Source organism: Henckelia pumila, chromosome 2 (assembly GCF_033568475.1).
Source record: "Henckelia pumila isolate YLH828 chromosome 2, ASM3356847v2, whole genome shotgun sequence".
In the NCBI taxonomy this organism is placed as follows: Eukaryota; Viridiplantae; Streptophyta; class Magnoliopsida; order Lamiales; family Gesneriaceae; genus Henckelia; species Henckelia pumila.
The window spans coordinates 186,678,482-186,701,758 of record NC_133121.1 but is presented as its reverse complement, the minus strand read 5'-3'; the positions used below and the strand labels follow the sequence as shown (position 1 = coordinate 186,701,758).

Here is a 23,277-nt window from a genome sequence, read left to right as displayed (position 1 = left end):
AAAAAAATTATGAAGAGTATGTTGTTTTCTCTATGAATTCTTCGTTTTACGTAACTGGTTACACAGATAAAATATCATCCCCAACTTCATGATTATCAATGAAATTTTTAGTTGTGCTAGCTGTATTTTCTTCTAAGTTTTGCACTTATGAGAACATCCATTTTCACCCGATAATATAGAAACAAATTTTTTAGTACATAATATAGAAACTTCTATATATTAGTTAGATCGAAATACGTTCTTTAAAATAATAAATTATTAATGTATCGATTAATTACTACTTCTATAAATTAATAAAATTTCACGCTCCCAACATTATTAATTTATAGTGGTTTTACTATACATATTAAAAAAATTTAATTCAAAAGATTATATATATTAAAATTTAAAATTTTTTAGGAAAGCGTTAACAATTTATGGATTGGTCGTAGCATTAGCACTTTCATTTCGATTTTTTTTGTTTAATATTAGAAATAGGAAAAATATAAATTAAAACTTTTTTATATATATTAGTTGTTTTATATTATGAACCTTCAAATAAAAATATATAGATAAAGAAATATAAATATTTTGTAAAAATACAAAAATAAAGATAAGATGCAAATATACTAAAAATGGGTTTAACGACTTTTTTTATTAAAGAAAAATAGAATTGGACAAAAGGGATATTTTTGGATTATCATATATATATATATGACATCAAAGTTAGTTATTTTAGGTGTTTCAAACTTAAAGTTATATAGTGAAAAAAAAAAGTAAAGACGAGAGACTAAATAGTCTACATATTGTATTGGTCAAAAATAAAAAAGTCTATATATTGTAATTTTAATAATGAGACATTTGAGTTAAAATAGATGTCTAGTTACTTGTATTTAACAAATCAAGAAATTAATACCAAACTAGAATCCTATAGTTCGATTCAGTTAAGGAAACTGATGATGACTAGAATCCTATTTGGATTCAAACAATCAGTTAACGATATCAATCAGTACTCTATATTTACCACGAAATATTGCAAAAAACACAATCAAGATTATAATTTCCATCAACTGAATTAAGTACGTACATACTTGGACGAACATTATGTCGATGGTGTCCGGATCTTTCTACATACCCAAGAAGAACCCCGGAAGGCCCCTCGGTGAGGACTCGCACTTTATCGACCAAGCGTTGAATGTCATAGGGGTGGCGGATGGTGTCGGCAGCACCTACGAATACAAGGGCATCGATTCCGGTGAATTCGCCAGAGAACTAATGGCCGAAGCCGCGGAGATAGTCCGGAAACGTCTCCACGACGTCGTCCCTGTGAACCCTAGACAAGTCTTGGAGGAAGCCTTCTCCAAATCCAAGTCTCCGGGTTCCAGCACCGCATGCATCATGGCATTGGATCTTCATGAGAATGATCTCCGGATCAAAGCGGTGAGCGTAGGCGACTCCGGCTTCGTGGTGATCAGACGAGAGAAAGTCGTGTTTACGTCTCCGGTGCGACAGCTAAGGTTCAACCAGCCGTTTCAGATCCGAAAGAAGGCCGGTAGTACTACTTGCCGCGGCCTCGAAGTGGCGGAGGAGTTCGAGGTGGCGATGCAGGCCGGAAACGTTATCATCGCGGCCTCCGATGGGTTGTTTGATAATTTGTTCCCGGAACAAATCGAGCGAGTGGTGAAGATGTCTTTGCAACAGAATGATCCACCAGATGTCCTGGCCAGGAGTTTGGCTACAGCGGCGTTGAAGAAATCATTGGATACAAGCTGTGAAAGCCCATTCGCAAAGGCGGCTCGGGCCGCGGGGTTCGCACACAGCGGAGGGAAGTACGACGACATCACTGTGGTAGCTGCATATGTTCAAGCTATATAGGAGCCAAAGATTCAGTTTGATATTGTGTAGGATTGGGGACGTATCATAGAATATTTGTAGATTACCATAGACAGATAAATAAAGATAAGTATCACAAAAATTCACACACGAGTCAATTTAATTACAAGCTTTTGATTTTCGATACCACCACCGTTTTAAAAGGCGATGTTTAGCAACTAAACGGTACCCACCGACTTGATTTTTTCTTCGTCTTCATGATTCATTCACGGGGCTTGCTTGAAAACCATGAATAAAATGGTTAGGGGCACAGGGAGACATTTATCAGAATCATGTGTAAATAATGCAACTTTGATAGCAAATTTTGGATATGTTGTGTACAATGCAAAAACCACTCTGCTCGGAAATAAAAAATTAATGTATTCACCTGTCGTACGTACGAGTCCTATTGATTTTCGTGTTTATGTGGTTCTCCTATTGAAGCATAAGCATCAACATATTTTTTTCAAAATGCAGTGGTGGAGCCATGAATTGAAATTTAACCGGGTTAGAATCTTTTTAGGGAAAAAAAAATGATACATGATAATTAAAAAGATGCATATGTATTGTAGTCTCAAAAATTTCTCATTAACAGCCCTCAATCGGGTGTCTGAGTTCGTGGACTAGGTGAGTTCTTGGATTAGCCCATCGCTCAGAACTTGCCTAGTATAGTTTATCTGATAGCTTAATTTGCAGTCTATTGCGTTAATCCAAAAGTTTATCAGGTGCGCACTAAAAGATAACATATTCAGGTTCTCACGTCATAAAAAAAAATCACATTAACAAAATCTTATATATTTTTTTCCTTCGAACTCGAAAGATTCGAAATCTGAACAATGTTTGTATGATTATTATAGGGGTGAGACTATGCTCCCTTAGATGTAGCACACTTGGTGGAGCTAAGCCCTTGGATCATGGAAAGGCTCACATGAAAACTTGTGAGTCCTATATGTTTTTTATGTGGAACCTATTGATCGAATGGCTATGCTGCAAGTGCAACATAGTCTCACCTTATTATAGGTTTCTTCTCTAGCTCTCTCTTTCATCGTATCGGCGTTGTCATAAGGGAATGAGTTACTTTGCCAATATGCATGAGTAAGATGTCTCTAAAATTCAATTTTATAAAATTGTCAGTAAATAACAACAGTACAAGATATATAAGACACCATACCAGTATTCTGGCCAATTTGAATGATTTGAAATGGGTAACTGAAATGGATACAATTTTCAAGTTGAAAAATAATAGAAAATTGGACCGGTTCAAAGGCATGTATCGTTTGTTGAATTAAGTGTATATCATCATGAAAGCAAATCCAATTGAACATTCAAGGGCGGATCCAGGATTTTGGTCATGGGGGCCGTCTACAAGTTAGACACAAGATTAAAACAAAAAAGACAAACTACAGTATCGGTTATATTCAGCTAATTAAGAATCAAATGTATATTTCGAACAAAATATTTATACATTAAAAAAATTCGACGTGCATTAGAATTTTTATACTTTCGATGATAACATCAACACAATTTTTTTAGCAATTTCTCTTTCAATATATCCAAAATAAAATCATCTTCCATATAATTTGCTCATTCTCTTTTATTTATTTCAAATATGTTATTTTATTACTTTAAAATATATATATATATATCATTTTATTTTATTAATTTAATGAAAACCTAATTAATTATATGAGCATATTAATGAAAAAAAAACGGAAAAAATATTATTAATTATCGTACAAGTCTATATATATTTTTTAAAAAATTCTGAGAGCAGGAAGATTCGAACCTGGAACATAAAAATAATAAATGAGCCTTTTACCACTAAGCTAGCTACAAGAGATTCATTCATTGTTGGAGGGGCCGTCGATATATATTTAATTTCCTAAAAATATTAGTTATATAGTACTAAAAAAACTTAATTTTTGGGGGGGCCACAGGTCCTATGATGGATCCGCCCCTGTGAACATCCCGATTCAGACAACTATTATATTGGAGTTTTCTAGGTCTTGGATGTGTTGGAAAAAATGGGTTGTGTATCCATTTGAAATCGATAAAATATTTGCAATGAAATTATTTTTTCGATAACCAATTAGGGTGAATGAGAAATTATTAATATTCATAAATAATATTCGAATTTTATCGAGTAAAAATATGGAAAAAACATGATTATATATTATATAATGTATTCATCTAATTTTCATTCCGTCCTCAAGGGGATTCAAAAAGAATCTTAATTAAAGTTTCACCATGTTTATGATTTGGAGTGTTCCGGGATAAAACCCAAATACGTCCTTAAAGTTTTCTAATTTTTTCAAAAATATACTAACACTTTATTCGTTCCTAATTATGTCCCTTATTTAACAAATAGTTTCCTTAATATGTCCCTCAAACTAAAAATTGCCTATAATACCCTTATTCTAACAATTATAATTAATATTTCCTCTGAGCTCAGAAAATGGTATCAGATCCTAGGTAATTTTATTCAGACTTTATATTAATATTCATTAAATCATACTTTTCTTTGTTGATGAAGAGAATTTCAACAAACCATGGATTCAAACGAGAGTTTGAACCAGAAGGATTTCATTTATATGAAATCCCATAAACAAGTGAATCTATTTAAAATAGATTCTTTACAACAGAACTTAAAGAGACTTAGGTCTTTTATACTCTCTGAAGAGATTAAGAAATATGATTTCTAATTCTCAATTTCTAGAGATCACACCAGATTCCTCTAAACTCTCCGGAGATCTTAGAGAAATTCAAAAGACGGTACAATATTACAGTAATCAGCTGTATGAAATACCTCGGCAGATTGGAGAAATCCTTAAAAAACAAGAAGAAATTCTTGTAACTCTAAAGGATCTTCAAACTAAAATTATAAATCTAGAACATATTTCTGGTTCTAGAAAGGGAAATACAGGAGGAAGGTTACCACTCTCGTTTGGTACCGAACCTCTGTTACATCAGAAAGGTAAAACCAAAATGGTTCAAAAACCTTTAACTGATGATGAATTGATGATTAATCTTATAAAGACAGTATCAGAGAAAAACACTATCTGATGACTACTTTAAAAAGATTAAATCTCGAGGATCTACAAGATCTTGCGGATTATTTTTTGAATCTTAAAGTAGTAGATCTAAAAATAATTTCTCCTGAGGATGAACAACCCATAGGGAATCCCCCGAGATATGTGGTTAAAACAGAAGGACCACATAGTGAGTTTCATGTTGGAGAAAATTCACATCCAGCAGGAACCAGATCAAGAAGGAGTAATATACCAATACATCAAACTCCCTATGGAAAAACCGTTTTAGACCCGATACATCCTTATGGGGTTATGTTAAATCTGGATGTTCTGGACTTCAAAAATAGAGAAGATCTCATAGATGATTGGACATCAGCCATGAGAATAGCAGCAAGAACTTTAGATCTCAATAAAGAAGGATTTATCAAACTTCTAGAAATGAGTCTAATGGGATCTGTCAAGATATTTTAGGAAATGACCATGCCAGAAACCAAGGAATCAATCTTAGCAGGAGAATCACTTAGCGAGATTGGAGGAAGAGTGACCACCTTTTTAAAGCACAATTCATAGGGGTAGACTATTTCAATAATCAAGATACAGAAAAAAGAGAAGATATACTCAAGCTCTGTATAGCCTCGAGTTACATGATATCTGTTTAGTTGATGTATATATTATGTTATTCACCAAATACAGATGGAATTCGGGAGTTGAAAAAAATGTAGCCATTCAGTTATTTTTCGCAAAAATGCCAAGCCCCTGGAGATAAATGCTGATAAAAGAATATGTTCCAGGTAATCTTGATACTTTGGCAAGACGCGCCTCTTTTTTTAAAGGAAAATTGGCGTAATGGTATCATATGGCAGCATTACAGAAGAACTACAAGAAAATAAGGGGTATTAACAAGCATACTCCTCTATGTTGTAGAGAAAATGATCTTCCTACGGTTATAGGGAATAAATCACAGGGATTTAAAAAGAAGAAATTCAAAAATAATCCCTACAATAAAAGAATGAAAAGTTCTTGAAAACCAAGAACATTTTGGTCCAAACAAAAGGCCAGATCTTATAGATCAGGTAGAAGAAGTGGACCTATAAGAACATCCCCAGCAACAAACTCATCACAAGGCAGTGGAAGAACACCATCTAGAAGAACTTTCAGAAGAACTCATACGACAGCAAGTGAAAGTTTCAAGGATTGCAACTGCTGGACATGTTGGAGCAAGAGGACATATATCTACAAACTGTCCAGAAAACGAGAAAAAGGGAGTTAAACTCTTTGAAGCAACACCAGATATGGATGATGCAGTATTTTTTCAAGATCTAGTCCAAGTATATCAATTTGAAGATATCCCCTCAGATGAAAGTATATATGAAGAAGAGATATTGTTTAGCCAAGATGAATATGAAGATGAATCAGAATCAGAATCGAAATAAAGAAGAAGTATTTCGACACGAAACACATGAGAGTTTGGCTGGATTTTTTAGTCAAACCACGATATCTCATAATATGTTCCAAAGGATTATGAGAGAAAATCCAATATTACAGAAGTACCAAGGATTTTCGGCAGGACAAGAAGAGAGAGTCTTAGGCAACCTAGGGCTAAGACAAAGAAGACATCATTTGATTTACAAAGTATCCAGAAGGGAAATGGCAATCCTGATGGAGTTAACAAGTAATCAAATAGAGATGCAGTTAATTCCTTTTGAAGAAGTATGAGAGGAATTGCAAAAGCTGAAAAGTGAGGTAGCAAGAACGATGTCTTGGATTCATATTGGAGCAATCCAAATAATGATCAATGCAACTTTTAAAGAAGGAATAGATTCACCCATAGATATCGTAGTATGTAATAAAAGAATGGGGAATATCCAAGATGCTGTTCTGGGTACGATCTCTGGAAATCTATGTGCAGAAAAAATTGTAGGAGTTATTTATCCAAGAATAGCCTACAATTTAGCTGACAAAGACTTTAGTCGAGCCTTGATGTTGCATCAAAACTTCAAGGAAAAAATATTAATGAAGGAAGGTAATAGACCATATTATATTACTTATCAAATTTCATATGCTCTTTCTAATACGCACCATTCTGAATTATTTATTAGAAATGAGTTTATTGAAATTCCAGAAATCTTTGGAAAAGTTGTTCAAGCAATATACCCGAAAAGAATCGAGTTTCCTTTAATTCAGGAAACAGACATTCAAATACAAGATAAACCGGTTCTATACAAAGATCTAAAAATAGAACCCCGAAGGTTATCTTTACAAGGTGACCGAATGACAAGTCGAAGGTGGGAAAAATCTCCTATTCAGGAAATTCCACCAGAAAAAAAGGAGTTTTCAATAATAGGAAAACTTAGATCTCCAGAAGGATGGAAAGAAGTCAAAATAGTATTCGAAATTACAAGTCACAGGAACCAATTTCCTTGTAACTCGATTTACTATTTAGAGCAGCAGGTAACATGAACTTACCAAGGATTAATAAATATTGGAGAATTGGAAGTTCAAATCTGTGGAATTCCAGGAAAAGAAGTGGATCAGCTCATTCTTGGCCTAGAGTTTCTGGAGGACCATAAACCATGGAAACGCCTTGAAAAAGGAATAGAGTTTATGGCAAAAGAAAAGACTTGAAGGATTCAATAAGAATTCTACGAGATGAAAAACCAAGAGAATTGGATAAGGAACAATCCCTTAATCAGATTCGAAAACTCTGTTTACAAACAGAGGAAGAAGCAATTGTTGAAATTAGTAAGTCATGAACATGATTTACTAGAACGCATTGAAGAAGTGGAAATGAGTAACCATACTCTACCTTCTGAGGCCTTAGGAAAACTAAAGGTAAATAGTCTTAATCGGATTACTGAGTTACAACACAATCTGTTAAAAATGGCGGGGCCATTTAGTAATCCCTTTAAAAAATGACAACAAGTCCTTTCTCCATATACATTCCAATAGGGATGTTGTATGAACAATATAAGGCTGAATATTTTGCAGCTTATATTGACTCGGGAGCAGGAATTTGTACAGCAAAAAGAGGAGTCTTCCCTGAAGAATGTGAAGAAGAATTGCCAAAAATTGCTGAACGAGATTTCTCTCGAAGAATTTTAATTCTTTGCAAAGGAATAAAACAAGCAGATATTCTTATAGGAGGAGCAGGTCAAACACCTTGGTACAAGGTAAAGACACCACCAATCTATTTCCATGATACAGGAGCTGATATCCTATTAGGAAATAACTTCTTACAAATGTTTAAGAAGTACACACAAGACAATGAGTCAAGAAGACTTATGTTCACTACAATTTGTGATCATAAAACTATCGTTCAACGACTCAAGGTTTCTTTTTATCGACAAATACCGATAATATTTCGCAGCCAGCGTGGTGATAAAGGACAACTTTTTCACCCAAAAATGAAAGATCCAAGAAGGTTTGGAGAAACCATGTTGAAAATAACAACAGAACAAGAACTCCAAACAGAGGATATGGAGCTTCTCAAAGTAACTCTAAATCACAGAGATATAGAGTTAAAAAATAAGGTATCCCTTGAAGATGTCAAAAAGGGCTCAAAGAAAGTTACAACGAGCATCCTTTGGCATGGTGGGATAGAAATCAACTCAAAGCCAGTCTTACTCTAAAGAAAGGCAAAGAGTATGAATTCTTCAGATATAAGCCTATCCCAATGAACATAACAGATCAAAGAGATATGAGAATGATTATCAAGGATCATTTGGACCTTGGTCTAATCAAAGAAGGAGTTTTACCATATAGCAGCCCAGGTTTCTGGTCAGAAATCATGGTGAAATAAAAAGAGGAAAACACAGGTTAGTTATTAACTACCAAGGTATTAATAAAATCCTGGAGTTTAATGGGTACTTCATACCCAGTAGAGAACATCTAATTAGTTGTGTACGAAATGCTAGAGTGTTCTCAAAATTTGATTGTAAGTCTGGATTTTACCAGATTCGAATGGAATAAGGCAGTAAAAAATTCACAGCTTTCTCTACACCACAAGGACATTATATCTGGGAATTTATGCCTATGGGATTGGCTAATACACCCCAAATATTTCAAAGAAAGATGGATAATCTTTTTAAAGATTATTTCAACTTCGTGTTTGTTTATATTGATGATATTCTTATAGCATCAAAAAACATAGATGAACATATTAAACATTTAGAGAATTTCTCTAAAATTTGTACACAAGAAGGACTGATTTTATCTGAAAAGAAAGCAGTCATAGTAACAAGAAAAATTGAATTCCTTGGAATTGAGATTGATGAAACTGGAATAATTCTACAACCTCATATTGTGGAAAAGGTAAAGAATTTTCCAGATAAACTCAAAGATGTAAAACAACTCCAAAGTTTTCTAGGAGTAGTTAATTTTGCAGGGATGTTCATAAACAATCTGGCAATGTATAGAAAGTTGTTTAGTCCTTTGTTAAAAAAGAATGCAAGGTTTATATGGATCGATGAACATACTAAAGAGGTGAACCAATTAAAGGAGATATGTAAGAATCTCCAAAAAAATGGCTATACCCGTGGATGAAGATGATCTGGTGTTATTTACAGATGCCAGTGACGAATGGTGGGCAACAGTTCTTAATAAGATCACTCCGGATGGAGAAATACTATGCAGATACTGTAGCGGTCTTTTTTCAGAATCTGAGGTTATCAGATGACATATCAACGAAAAGGAATTTTATGCAGTTAAAAGGGCTTTCGAAAAATGGACATTATTTTTACTTGCTAAAAAATTCACTTTGAAGGTTGATAACACTCAGGTAAAAGCTTTCCTAAGGAATAAGATTGAATCTAAACCTGAGAAGACTAGGTTATTAAGATGGAAAGTTTTATGTCAAAATTATATTTTTGATATTGTTATTATTAAATCTCATGAAAATATTCTTGCAGATTTCTTAACAAGAGATGGAAGGCATTGACGTAGATTACACCATGAAAATGCAGAGGCATCTTAGGGAACACCTTGGGTTGCTTCAAACCGAGTTCAACCAGCTTGTCATAAGTGCCGATATGGCGAGCAGGTTACAACAAGCTGATCGGATCAAAGTATCCAATCGAATCACAGGATGTATGCAAGCTCAAACTCAACTATGGGCTGCTATTCAAGGGCCAATTATGCGTGCCATAGAAAAACCACTGGTTTTTCAAAAATAAAAAATACAGCCACCGGTTGTAAAACAATATGTTGAGGATTCTAATACTCAAGAAACAAGCGCTAATCTATCATCATCTTTTGATGATCTAGATAAAGCAACAATTGATGAGGATAACTCATCAAGTCAACCCTTCGCCTCTGGGTAAAAGAGGAAGAGATCAATCTTAGGCCCCACACTGACAATGGAAAATCTAAGATTGATACTAACCGAGCTGTAATTTCTCCATTTCAGGTTTATCAACAAAGATGAGAGAAATTAAGTACAAGAAGTGAAATCAACCCGATCACTTGCAGGGTTGATGTTTCAGGAATATATCCAAGGGTTTGGCTAAAAAACAATGTCAATCCTAAGGATCTAAAACTATGGTATGAATTTGGGGCTCTAGCCTCATTTTATACAACTTCACCAGGCTTCCGGAAATATCACAACTACCAAAATGGATTCAGGAAGCAGTCCAAGAAACATGGGCAAATAATGATCATTTGTCCATAGGAGATGTGCTTGAGTTATACTTCTTTAGTTCATCTCCAGAACCAACAGGGAAAGGATCACACGAGCCTTTCATTTCATCAAGCTAAGGAGACCTGACATGAATAATCAAAGATTTATCAAGGATCCTATATCTGAAGAAATACCATTGGTCTCCACCTTTGGAGAAAATGAAATTTCAACCAGAAGGGCATGGGGTATTTGGGTTTGTCTCACCGAGATGGATAAGGTCAAATTTTCGTTCAAATTTTATCAAAATTCTGTGAACGGATCATTCCTGTTAAACACAATGAAAGGAAAAACTACGGCTTTTGCGGAAGAACTCTTCGAAAAGAAGAAGAACTTTTTGTGGAACAACAAGCTGCCGAAAAGTAAAGAAACTCGCCGAAAATTTTGTAACATGGCTCATATCGGAAGATGGTCAGAGAATATCTGCCCAGAATGTCCAAACCAAAAGGAGCCAGAATTCGAAAAAACCTTCAAACCCCGAACGAATCGAAAAGATTTTTTCGAGACAAGCAAAGGTGGACAGGGACCACCAAAACCGCATTTTACCAGGGGCCCACTACAAAAGCAAAAGATGCCCTGACAACAATAAAGAAGGCATGTGAGGAGAATAAATCCAAAAGAAAAAGTCAAGAATGTGACCCCTCCACTGGTAAAAGATGTCATCAGGCATGTGACTCCCACTAGAAAAAGATGTCATCAATAATGGCATAAAGAATTCAAGACAGCTGTAAGATTCCCTGAAATTTCTCGGTGAAACAAGTGGAACTTCGGCTATAAATACAGGATTTTAAGGAAGCTGAAGAAATCGATCATTTCCTTCAGTTTTCTTACAAATAAAACATTGTAATATTTTTCTTTCTATTTTATTAAGTTTTACTTTTATGTATTTCAAGAACAAGGCTACTATGAGTAGCTAAACAAGTTATCTCTTCCTCTTCAAAGGAGGTTGATTTATGTAATAATATGTTGTCTGAATAAATTTCCGAAGCTCTTCTCTGTCATGTTATTTTATTTTAAAAATTAAGATTTTATTATACGCCCTAAGGTAGGAAACGAAATAGGATTGTGCTAGCTGTTGCTGAAGGAGTCTGTGTCAGGAACCATCGGTTGCGATTGCATGGTTTGGTTGTGAGGAACAACCTGTAAAACCCGATGGACATAACCCGACAACAGTGTGGTCAAAGAGGTATTCTGCTTTAATTTACTGACGAAAGCATGATGGGATTAAGCCTTTAAATTTTAAATAGGGAAATAAAGGGTAGAATGGACATTATTTAGTTTTAAGGACAAATTCAAGAAACTATTTAATGAATCAGGGATATATTTGGAACATGAAAAGTGAAAGAGATATAATACGGAAAATGGAAAAGATACAGGGATATATTTAGGAATTGTCCCGAGTGTTCCTATTACAAAACAAAATTCGTTGTACGATTGACATATTTCATAAGCAACATGTGAAGCAAAATCGTGTTAAGTAAATAGAGTCTAACTCTAGTCTCGACTTAACCTTCTGTTCATGTCGTGTTCTAGTGCGTGTCGGGACATCTGTTAATACACAAACCAAACAGTTTCAGTTTTGCACAGATTAAAAACCAAGAAACTTAAGAAGATTTTGACTATGCATTCTGAAATGGAATATTCATCTACTGCCCTTGTTCCAGCAACTATATATCCCAGTGGCACAAAGTGACAAACCCGAGAATTTTGGAGGCACCAAATGCAAAAGATGGCAACAAAAGATGATGCTACACTACATTGGTGAAGTTTCTACAGGAGCCCTATTGCATCCAAGAAAGAAACTGAAAAAGATAATAATGGTGACTTTCTTTGTGCAACTACACATTGTACAATGTCTATAGTCAAGCCATGACTTCAAAGAAATTGTGGAAATATTTGGAAAAAAATATCAGACGGTGAATTTCGGAAAGAATAAATACATTGTTGGTAAGTTTTTAGATTTCAAAATGGTTTATTTTAAATCTGTTATAAAATCAAGTGTAGGAATTGAAACTGTTACTACGTGATATGCATGCCGAGGTTATGCAAGTAAACGAACCATTTCAAGTTGCTTCGATAATTGAGAAACTTCCACCTTCGTGTATGGATTTAAAATTTATTTAAAGCATAAAGAGAAGGAAATTGGTTTTAAGGGTTTTCTTGTTAGACTAAGCATTGAAGAAGATAATCAAAAGCAGTTTGAATCAAAAAAAGAAATTATATATCTATGTATGGAAGGGATTATTTGGTTGAACCAAATACTAGTAAAATAATTAAGTATCCTATTCACAAGAGAAATGTCAAAAGATTCGAAGAAAACTGTTATAACTAAAGTAAAACAAATCACATGGCCAAGGACCATCGATATCTAAAGGAATACAAACGAAATCAATTTATAACATGACTGTTGAAGATTTTGTCGCGATAGGTCATGAGACAGACTCGGAGGAAGACTTTATTATTGATGAATTCTGATGAAAATTTGTTGGATAACCAAGTGAAATGGTGTGTCAACTATGTACAGTATGTTGTATTATTGTGACAAGTTGTTGTGATACTTGTCGTTTCATTCAAGTTGGATTTTGTAAGCTTTGTACGCTTAAAACTTTGTATTTACAAGATAAAATCTATAATAAAGTTTTATTATAAGCTTTTTGCTCTTGAAATTCAAGTTATGAATGAAACTCGAAAGTCCAAGTTTAAATTGTTTAAGCTATCATGCTTAAATCTAAATTTACACATGAAATCTTGAATTTATAAGAGTTATTAGTTATAACGCTTAAAATTTGGAAAATTTGGAAGTTTGAACACCAATACAATAAAAAGTAAAGTGATAAATTTAAGAATACAATGTTGTCAAATTTTATAATAATGTATAAGCTTTGAATTCTTTAAGAAATAATTCTTAAAAACAAATTTAATAAGATATAAAATCTTGAGTTTGGATTTCTAAGTTCTAACGCTTAGAATTTGAAAAGCTATTATTACCGAAAAGTGTGGGGAAAGCGATCTCTTTTACAACATGTATTATTGTTAAGATCGGTTGTGTTTGTGAGGGGGTGTATACACACTTTCAAATTTTTTTTCGCTACAATAGCTCTTTAATGAAATGTTAAAGAAATGAACTGAGCATCGAGAAATTATATTGAGTTTGACCACAAAACCATACGAAAGACACTCAACATAACCCTCTAAAAACCGATTAAACATTTTGAAAACCATTTGAAAAGGATGCAAGTTGAAATAATAAAAATTGTTTGGTTGAAGTATTTTAATTATCAAACACTTTGTATACAAGATTTTGGTACTAAAGAACACATAAAATGCTTCAAAAAATCATCCAAAAAAATAGCAATAAGTGAATGCAACGAAAGAAATAAGTATGATTTTATAATGAAAATTCAAAGGTTAGATCCTTTTACATCTCCCCTTCTTCTGTTTTCGAAAGAATTTTATTAAAATATTTTAATTTATACTTGTCATTTGTAAAAATTCATTTTGACTTAGAACTTATCTATCGCCTAATAAAAACTCCTAGCATCACTCAACTATGGTTGGGACAACAAGTCTCACAACCAAATACAAATATTACAAATTTTTTAATGTCTTTGTGTATAGACTCTACTCTCTCAGCTATTATATGAAATACATCTCTCTTTTATGTAAGTGAGTTCCATTCAAATGGCGTATTCTTCAATACTTGAAAAAGGAAGAGTGTTCTACAAACTTAATTAGGTGTGGAGGATTTAAATTCGAAACTCTCTTCTTGTTCCTCACATCTTACTTTCTTGGGTTTGCTATCATTCCAGCTTGTTTTTTCTTGTATAATTTGCTCATGTTTTATATATACATCCAAAGCCCTTGTTTGATCTTCAAGATGATGTATTTATAGACTCCAACATTGATATAAGCATTAGATATAAAAAATATGACTGTTGGAAAATATTCTGTACTGTTTTTGATAACAAAATAGTCATACTGGTATTTCTAGAAAGCTGTTGGAATGATTATGGAGCAGCTGAGTGAATGTAATCCAGTTTTGTGCTTATAACTACTGATTCGTTGATTTCTTGGAAAATGATGAACATGAAAATTTTATTACTTTGTCTTGGCATTCCAATACATCAAAAATCACTCTATTTGGATTTCATATGAGAAAGATATGGTTGAAATATCAAACCTTCAAAAAAATGGTCTGGTGACAAAACGGTCGAGAGAACAAATGATTGAGTGAATATCATCCGGTTGAGTGCTTATAAATCTTAAAGCTTTATTGGTTGAGACTAAACCTTTGTCTTGGCTTGAGTTATAATATTAATTTATGAAAGAGTGGGTGCCCAGTGAGCCAACTTGTGGCTAAGGGCTTTGATGATTCTTTGTACAAACAATCTTTTGTTTAATATAATTTACACTTTTATTAATGGCAATGACTTTATCTTTCTTCATATTGTTATATTGTGATATACTATTGTTGTTTTGATAAAGACCTTGAATATACTATAGTGTATGTAAGATGTGGTAGAACATGGAGATGTCTATCATGAAACACATCTTATAGTCACTGTATATTCTAAACTGTTCCTAGTCGATTGAGCCGTCCGATAATAAGGATAAGGATCGCTCGAGTTTGAGACTAGCATTTGCGATGCAGAGTACCACGTTTCATTGGTAAGGAACATAGAGATGTTCGAAGCATGCAAATGGATATTCATACGATGAATGATCGAACTACCCTATCCGGACTTTCCAAGTGGTTATCACTTATCGAGTGGATATAGTCCGCGGTTTTGGTTGTACACCATTAGTCCTTACTACTTGAAACATCATTAAGACTCTATATGCTAGTACTGTGCTTTGACTCGTTTACCGACTCTATAGGGGTCATAAGGTCTCGGGATTGGGTACAGTTACAACACATATAGGAGTCGATGCTTTGTTGTCAAGGATTCACCACATACTTGCGAGTGTGGATATCCTATGCGATCTGAGGAGATATTAGTGTGACGAATCTCTGGCCAGAGTACATGATGTGATTTAAGAAATGGTTTCTTAGTAGCACATGCGATGTCACTATTTGATCTTCAAGATGTATTGCATAGTTATCGAATCTCGAGCAACTCTCGATATACCAATGGTTGTTGATTCGATCGGGATATATGGATGAAGGGACCGTACTGTACGCTAACCAAAATCTATTGGTTCTTGTAGGCACTATCAGTGATACCTAGGGAATCATGGGGCGATGTTGCTAGGCGCTCTACCATGATTCGATGGGCAAGTCGGAAATTGTTGTTCCGAGTCACAAGGAGTTGTGAGCCCACGGCTAGCTGTATCCCTGAACCATTGAGGGTCACACAGTGTAATGGATTTTTAATCCCCGTTGAGATAGTTAAATTTAAAGAGTTAAATTTAATGAACAAAGAAGTTGGACTTCTTATTTAAGAGTAGAGGAGTAAGATTTCCTAAAATGACATAGGGATGGGCATTTTTGGAAATCACTGAATTCGGATTCAGAAAAATTTATCTTGACTTTAAAAGGTGCAAAAATGGTTTCTGTGCACATTGGTGAAATCGGTTTATCAATCAGAGTCACGATGAATTTTATATTAATTTCTGAACATGCGGGCTTTGCTTGTCGGGCTTGAACTTATGACTAATGGGCCCTAAGCTGTTAGTGGCCTACATTATAAATAAGTTATTGCAGTACAGAAATTACACACAACAAGGTCACAAATTTTCGAAAACCCTAGTGATTTTTCTAAAAGGTGGCCGCCCCCCCTCTCCCTCTGCTTGAGAAAAATCCAGCCTGTGATTTTGAATTACAGTCTGGTTTAACGGATCAAATTCGTTAATCTCTTCGTAGAAACTTCTGATAGATTTTCTAGTGCAATCTATCAGAGGGATTAAATATCCGTTCGTGGACCTGATTGAAGAACAGTTCGTCCATCAGTTTCAGGGATATACAACAAGAGCAGAGAAATCTGTTGGTGTCCAAAATCTCGATTCGAGATTAAAGGTAAAAATTTTATAATTGTTATTTAATTTTTACACACACAATTTAATCGTAAGGTTGATACCCATTATGAAATCGTTCCATATAAAATTTTTAAACTTCCGCTGCACCGGGTATCAATCCTAATTGATCTGACCGCCGTTCTCCAACAGTGGTATCAGAGCCAGGTTGCTCAGATCAAGCGATTAAATTAATCGATTGTATAAAAATTTTTTAAGCCTCGGTTTTTGAAACAAAATAAAATTTTTAAAAATAAAATTTATTTTTCGGGCAAAAACCCGGGAAGCGATTGGATCGCTGCCCGGGGCAGGGGCAGTGCCGTGCGCTGCCCCGAAGCGATTGGATCGCTGCCCGGGGCAGGGGCAGTGATCGTCGCTGCCCCGGGCAGCGCACGGCACTGCCCATGGGCAGCGATGTGATCGCTGCCCGGCCCGAACCCATTAGGGCGCGGGCAGCCCGGGAATGTCCCGGGCGGCCCGCGGGAAAAATTATTTTTAATTTTTAAATTAAATTTTAATATGTTAAAATTATATTTTTGGTCCGATCGAAAATTGTTTTTGATTGGTCCACAAGGCGTCGGATCGAATTGTTCGAGTCCGAAAATTTTAAAATTGATTTTTGGATAAATTTGAATTTTTGGAAAATTTAAATATTTTATCCGTTAAATTGAATTTTGAAATTAATTATTTTTGGTACAATTGATGATAAGATATGATCTTATAGATATATTGAGTAAAATATGATTTTATGTATAAAATTGGATTTTATAGATAAAATATGATTTTATTTGATAAAAAGATAAAATACGATTTTGTATGTAAAATAAGATTTTATGTATGAAATATGATTTTATCCTTTTAAATTTAAATTGCCATTGCATGTTATCCAATAAATTAATTTTGAATTAAATGTTATTGGATAAGGATGATCGATTGCCATGACCAATTTTGTAGGTGTATGTTAGGAATTTACATTTGTTTTTATTGTTGTTGGATTTATTAATGGGTCTGGTTTATGGCCCAATATGAATTGTCATATGTAATAAAAGTGGGCTTGGTTTATGGCCCGTTCCCACCCCTTAAAAATGTATCCCCTACTTGTCATTGTTATTTATTGTAAATACATTAGATTTAGTGGGAGATCAAGATTTGAAGATGGAGGTGGGCCCAGCAGACAATAAAGACAGAAGAAATGTAAATTGGAAGCAAATGTAATAGGATTGCATTGCATACTGCATATTACCTAGGATTGGACTAAGACTCGTGATTGGCAACCACGGGTCGATTAGAAATGGAATCGATCATCCTATATAATATGTGATATTATAGTTGTATGCATGTTTTAAACATAATTGTGTGAATCCGGCAAGCATACAAAATTTTAAAAATGATGAGACAAATTTTTATAATTAAAATCCCTCATTTTAAATATGATTTAAAATTGATATCAAGATAAATAAAAGAAATTTAAATTTGTTTAAATGTTCCTACCTTCCATCAACGATCAATGTATGAGATGCTACCCGCGGATACGGTCCGGCTCATATTATTGGGGGGGCCCGTTCGTCGGAAAGCTGTACATTGGATCGACACATGTTGTAAGTTGGGTGGAACTCCCATGGGATCGGCTCATATTATTGGGGGATCCACATGGCGACCGTCCATCACAACTTAATATTGATGGGTCATCTTGACATGTCACAATAAACGGCGTCATATTATTAGGCCCTTATTGGACATGAGGTAAAAACGTGGAGGTTGCTTTGGAAGCAATTGGGCTCTACCTTTTGAAAATTATGGTTGGCTGATATTATTCGGGACCATAGTTTGTCAATTGGACTCCATGTTCTCACTAAGGAAAACAGTTTCCCGTTTTCACTAGAGGGTAGTGAAATCGTTAAAATAGTGGGAGTGAGATTCATAAAATAAATTTCGCCTATTTTATGTCTTAGTAAATTCATTAAACAATCATCGATTATTGTCTGTTTCAACTCAGTATTTCATTACAATGAATTCGTAATCCACATGTTCTCGAACAAAACAAAACTTTTTGGCGCAACTATACGGAATGGTTCCGTAAGTTGAAGATTGTCTTGACTTCGGAGAAGATGCTCTACGTGTTAGAAAAATCTCCTCCGAAGGAAGCACCAGCTGACGTAAGTCCGGAAGAGTTAGCCAAACTTGATACATGGTGGGACCATGATATCAAGACCAAATGCTATATGCAAGCCTCGATGTCTGATGAACTCCAGAGGCGATTTGAGGACACCGTGAATGCTGCTGACATTCACGTTCAACTCAAGGAACTTTTTGGGGCTCAATCGAGGGCTAAAAGGTTCGCTACTGTAAAGGAGCTAATGACGTGTCGCATGCGTGAAGGGACTTCGGTCCGTGATCATGGGGTACGAGTGATTTGGCTCATACAGAAGTTGGCAACCCTTGATTTGGTGTTGGAGCATGAACTCAACGTGGATTTACTACTTCTGTCTCTTCCTTCTTCGTTTGACGGATTTGTGGTGAATTTCAATATGAACAAGATAGAGGCCACCCTTAAAGAGATGGTCAATATGCTTGTGACATATGAATCCACATTAAAGAAGGATAAACCGGCTTTCTTGGTGGGCTCCTCTTCTTCTGCTAAGAAGGGGCCAAGTACAAAGGGCAAGAAACGTTCTGCCCCACCCAAGAAAATCGAACCCGAGAAGAAGTACAAGACAAAGGCTTCAAACATGGAAAAATCCAAGGATGTTTGTCATTACTGCAAGAAGCCCGGTCATTGGAAGCGTAACTGCAAGGAATATCTAGAGCAGTTGCGAACTGCGAAGGGTATCTTCTATATTGAAATAAATGTTTCACTTAATACTACTTCTTGGGTATTGGATACCGGATGTGGATCTCACATTTGCAATGATTTGCAGGTGATGACAAGAAGTCGCAGGCTTAGAATGGGTGAGACCCAGCTGAGGCTCGGAAATGGTTCCAGATTTGAAGCTAAAGCCATGGGAGATGTTTATTTAATTTTGCAGAACGGTTTTAAGTTAATTTTAAGAGATGTTTTATTTGTTCCGGATTTGATTAAAAACATTATTTCTGTTTCTATGCTAGATAGAGATGGTTATTCTTGAAATTTTGTGAATGGGATTTGCAATATTTACAAGAATGAATGTTTGATTGGAAATGGACAACTTGAAAATGATCTATACAACTTAAAACTAAAAGACGTTCCAATAAATTATGTTGATAAACCGGCAACAACAAACAAAAGGAAAATCGATAGCCAAAACCCGGCAAACCTTTGGCACGCTAGGCTAGGTCATATTTCCTCAAGGAGGATGAACAAGCTAGTGGGAGAGGGCATGTTTGATATGTCTGATATTAACTCTCTACCTACTTGTGAATCCTGCCTAAAAGGAAAAATGACTAAATCTCCTTTTAAGGGGAAACCTGAGCGTAGTCAAAATCTGTTGGATTTGATCCATACAGATGTTTGTGGTCCATTTAGAGTTGGTACTCAATATGGCCACACCTACTTCATTACCTTTACTGATGATTATTCTAGGTATGGGTATTTATATTTAATGAAATATAAGTCTGAAGCATTTGAAAAGTTCAAAGAATTCAAGGCTGAAGTAGAAAACAAGCTAGGTAAAAGTATTAAAGCACTTCGATCGGATCGAGGTGGAGAATACTTGAGTACCGAGTTTTTGGACTATCTAAAAGAGAATGGGATTCTCTCTCAGTGGACTCCTCCTATGACACCACAGCTGAATGGTGTATCGGAGCGTCGTAATCGAACTTTGTTGGACATGGTTCGATCCATGATGAGCTTCACTGAGCTTCCACCTTCGTTTTGGGGCTATGCGCTTGAAACGGCGGTATTGTTGTTGAACAACGTCCACACTAAAGCAGTGGACAAAACACCATACGAGTTATGGAATGGCAAAGCTCCTAAGTATTCGTACTTGAGGATTTGGGGATGTCTTGCTTACGTGAAGCGGACAGTGGGAGATAAGTTGGATAGTCGATCCAGCTTATGTTATTTTGTAGGGTATCCGAAGAATTCAATTGGATATTATTTCTATTATCCTGCTGAAACAAAGGTGTTTGTTTCAAGGAATGCCACCTTCTTGGAGAAGGAGTTCTTATTGGATAAGAAAGGCAAGATGATGGAACTCGAAGAAATTTGAGAAGAACCCGAAATACAAAATAACGATCCTACACCTCAGGAACCATTAATAGACACGCCTGTACCTAGAAGATCCGAGAGGACTTCTAGACCTCCTATTCGATATGGCCTTCTTCTTGAAGGGGATCAAGATGAACCCGATGTTGGATGTGATCCAAGAAACTTCAAGGAAGCAATTTCTGATGCGGATTCAAATTTATGGCTTGAAGCTATGCAGTCGGAAATAGATTCGATGCATACAAACCAAGTTTGGTCTTTAGTAGATCCTCCCGATGGAATTGTTCCAATAGGGTGTAAATGGATCTACAAAAGAAAGCTTGGGCCTGATGGTAAGGTATTGACCTACAAGGCGCGATTGGTGGCGAAAGGTTATACTCAAAGACAAGGAGTTGACTATGATGAAACCTTTTCACCAGTTGCAATGTTCAAGTCCATAAGAATCCTTATTGCCATAGCTGCTTGGTATGACTATGAGATATGGCAAATGGATGTGAAGACTGCTTTTCTTAATGGAGACATTAAGGAAGAAATCTATATGAAGCAGCCTGAGGGGTTCACATCCATGGGAAGCAAGAATAAGGTATGCAAGCTTCAGAGATCAATTTATGGTCTAAAACAAGCATCAAGAAGTTGGAACCAGAAATTTGATGAAACAATAAAGGATTTTGGTTTCATCAAGAACCCGGAGGAACCATGCGTGTACAAGAAAGTAGTTAAGGATGTTGTGACATTCTTAGTACTTTATGTTGATGACATCCTACTCATTGGGAATGATGTAGAGATGTTGCAGTCAACAAAGATATGGTTATCAGGTAGATTCTCGATGAAGGATTTGGGTGAGGCATCCTATATTCTAGGGATACAGATCTATAGAGATAGATCTAAGAGAATGATAGGACTCACTCAATCAACCTACATCGACACCATATTGAAACGGTTTTCAATGGATGGGTTCAAGAGAGGACATCTACCCATGTGTCATGGAGTTTCTCTATCCAAGTCTATGTGTCCCAAGACGGATGAAGAGATAGAGAAAATGACACATGTACCATATGCGTCAGCCATAGGTAGTATCATGTATGGGATGATATCTACCAGACCGGATGTAGCATTTGCTCTGAGTGTCACGAGCAGATATCAAGCTAATCCCGGTCAAATGCATTGGAAAGCCGTGAAGGACATTCTTAAGTACTTACGAAGGACTAAGAATATGTTCATGGTATATGGAGGAAGAGAACTAAAATTGGAAGGCTATACCGACTCTAGCTTCCAAAGTGACGTGGATGACTCGAAGTCAACCTCTGGATTTGTGTTCATGCTCAATGGCGGTGCTGTCTCTTGGAAGAGTTCCAAGCAGGACACCACAGTGGATTCCACCACTGAGGCAGAATACATTGCAGCATCAGCTGCTGCTAAAGAGGCCGTTTGGATGAGGAATTTCGTCCAAGAGTTGGGCGTCATTCCTGAAGTTGTTGGTCCAGTCCCGGTGTACTGTGACAACACGGGTGCCGTTGCTCAGGCAAAGGAACCAAGGTCTCATCAAAGATCCAAACACGTACTGAGGAAATACCACATAATCCGAGAGATTGTGGAAAGAGGAAACATCACTGTCGAAAGAGTGGCCTCTGCAGACAATATCGCTGATCCACTTAGTAAGCCCTTGCCAGGACCATTATTTGACAAACATCGCGAAGCAATGGGTCTACGTAGTATGACTAGTTGGCTATAGGGCAAGTGGGAGATTGAAAGAGTGGGTGCCCAGTGAGCCAACTTGTGGCTAAGGGCTTTGATGACTCTTTGTACAAACAATCTTTTGTTTAATATAATTTACACTTTTATTAATGGCAATGACTTTATCTTTCTTTATATTGTTATATTGTGATATACTATTGTTGTTTTGATAAAGACCTTGAATATACTATAGTGTATGTAAGATGTGGTAGAACATGGAGATGTCTATCATGAAACACATCTTATAGTCACTGTATATTCTAAACTGTTCCTAGTCGATTGAGCCGTCCGATAATAAGGATAAGGATCGCTCGAGTTTGAGACTAGCATTTGCGATGCAGAGTACCACGTTTCATTGGTAAGGAACATAGAGATGTTCGAAGCATGCAAATGGATATTCATACGATGAATGATCGAACTACCCTATCCGGACTTTCCAAGTGGTTATCACTTATCGAGTGGATATAGTCCGCGGTTTTGGTTGTACACCATTAGTCCTTACTACTTGAAACATCATTGAGACTCTATATGCTAGTACTGTGCTTTGACTAGTTTACCGACTCTATAGGGGTCATAAGGTGTCGGGATTGGGTACAGTTACAACACATATAGAAGTCGATGCTTTGTTGTCAAGGATTCACCACATACTTGCGAGTGTGGATATCCTATGCGATCTGAGGAGATATTAGTGTGACGAATCTCTGGCCAGAGTACATGATGTGATTTAAGAAATGGTTTCTTAGTAGCACATGCGATGTCACTATTTGATCTTCAAGATGTATTGCATAGTTATCGAA

At 35.7% G+C, this 23,277-nt stretch overlaps 1 protein-coding gene across 1 annotated transcript; it reads left to right on the top strand.

Annotated features, from left to right (window-relative positions):
• The first annotated feature begins 1,089 nt into the window (after positions 1–1,089).
• On the top strand, positions 1,090–1,854 carry LOC140879185 (probable protein phosphatase 2C 55). Its single transcript, XM_073282854.1, has one exon. It carries the CDS (start codon positions 1,090–1,092, stop codon positions 1,852–1,854), a length of 765 nt encoding a protein of 254 aa, XP_073138955.1.
• The last annotated feature ends 21,423 nt before the right edge of the window (positions 1,855–23,277 follow it).

What these genes read in the sequence shown, in the direction of transcription:
- LOC140879185 (XM_073282854.1), top strand. Translation starts at nt 1,090, where the DNA reads ATGGTGTCCGGATCTTTCTACATACCCAAGAAGAACCCCGGAAGGCCC.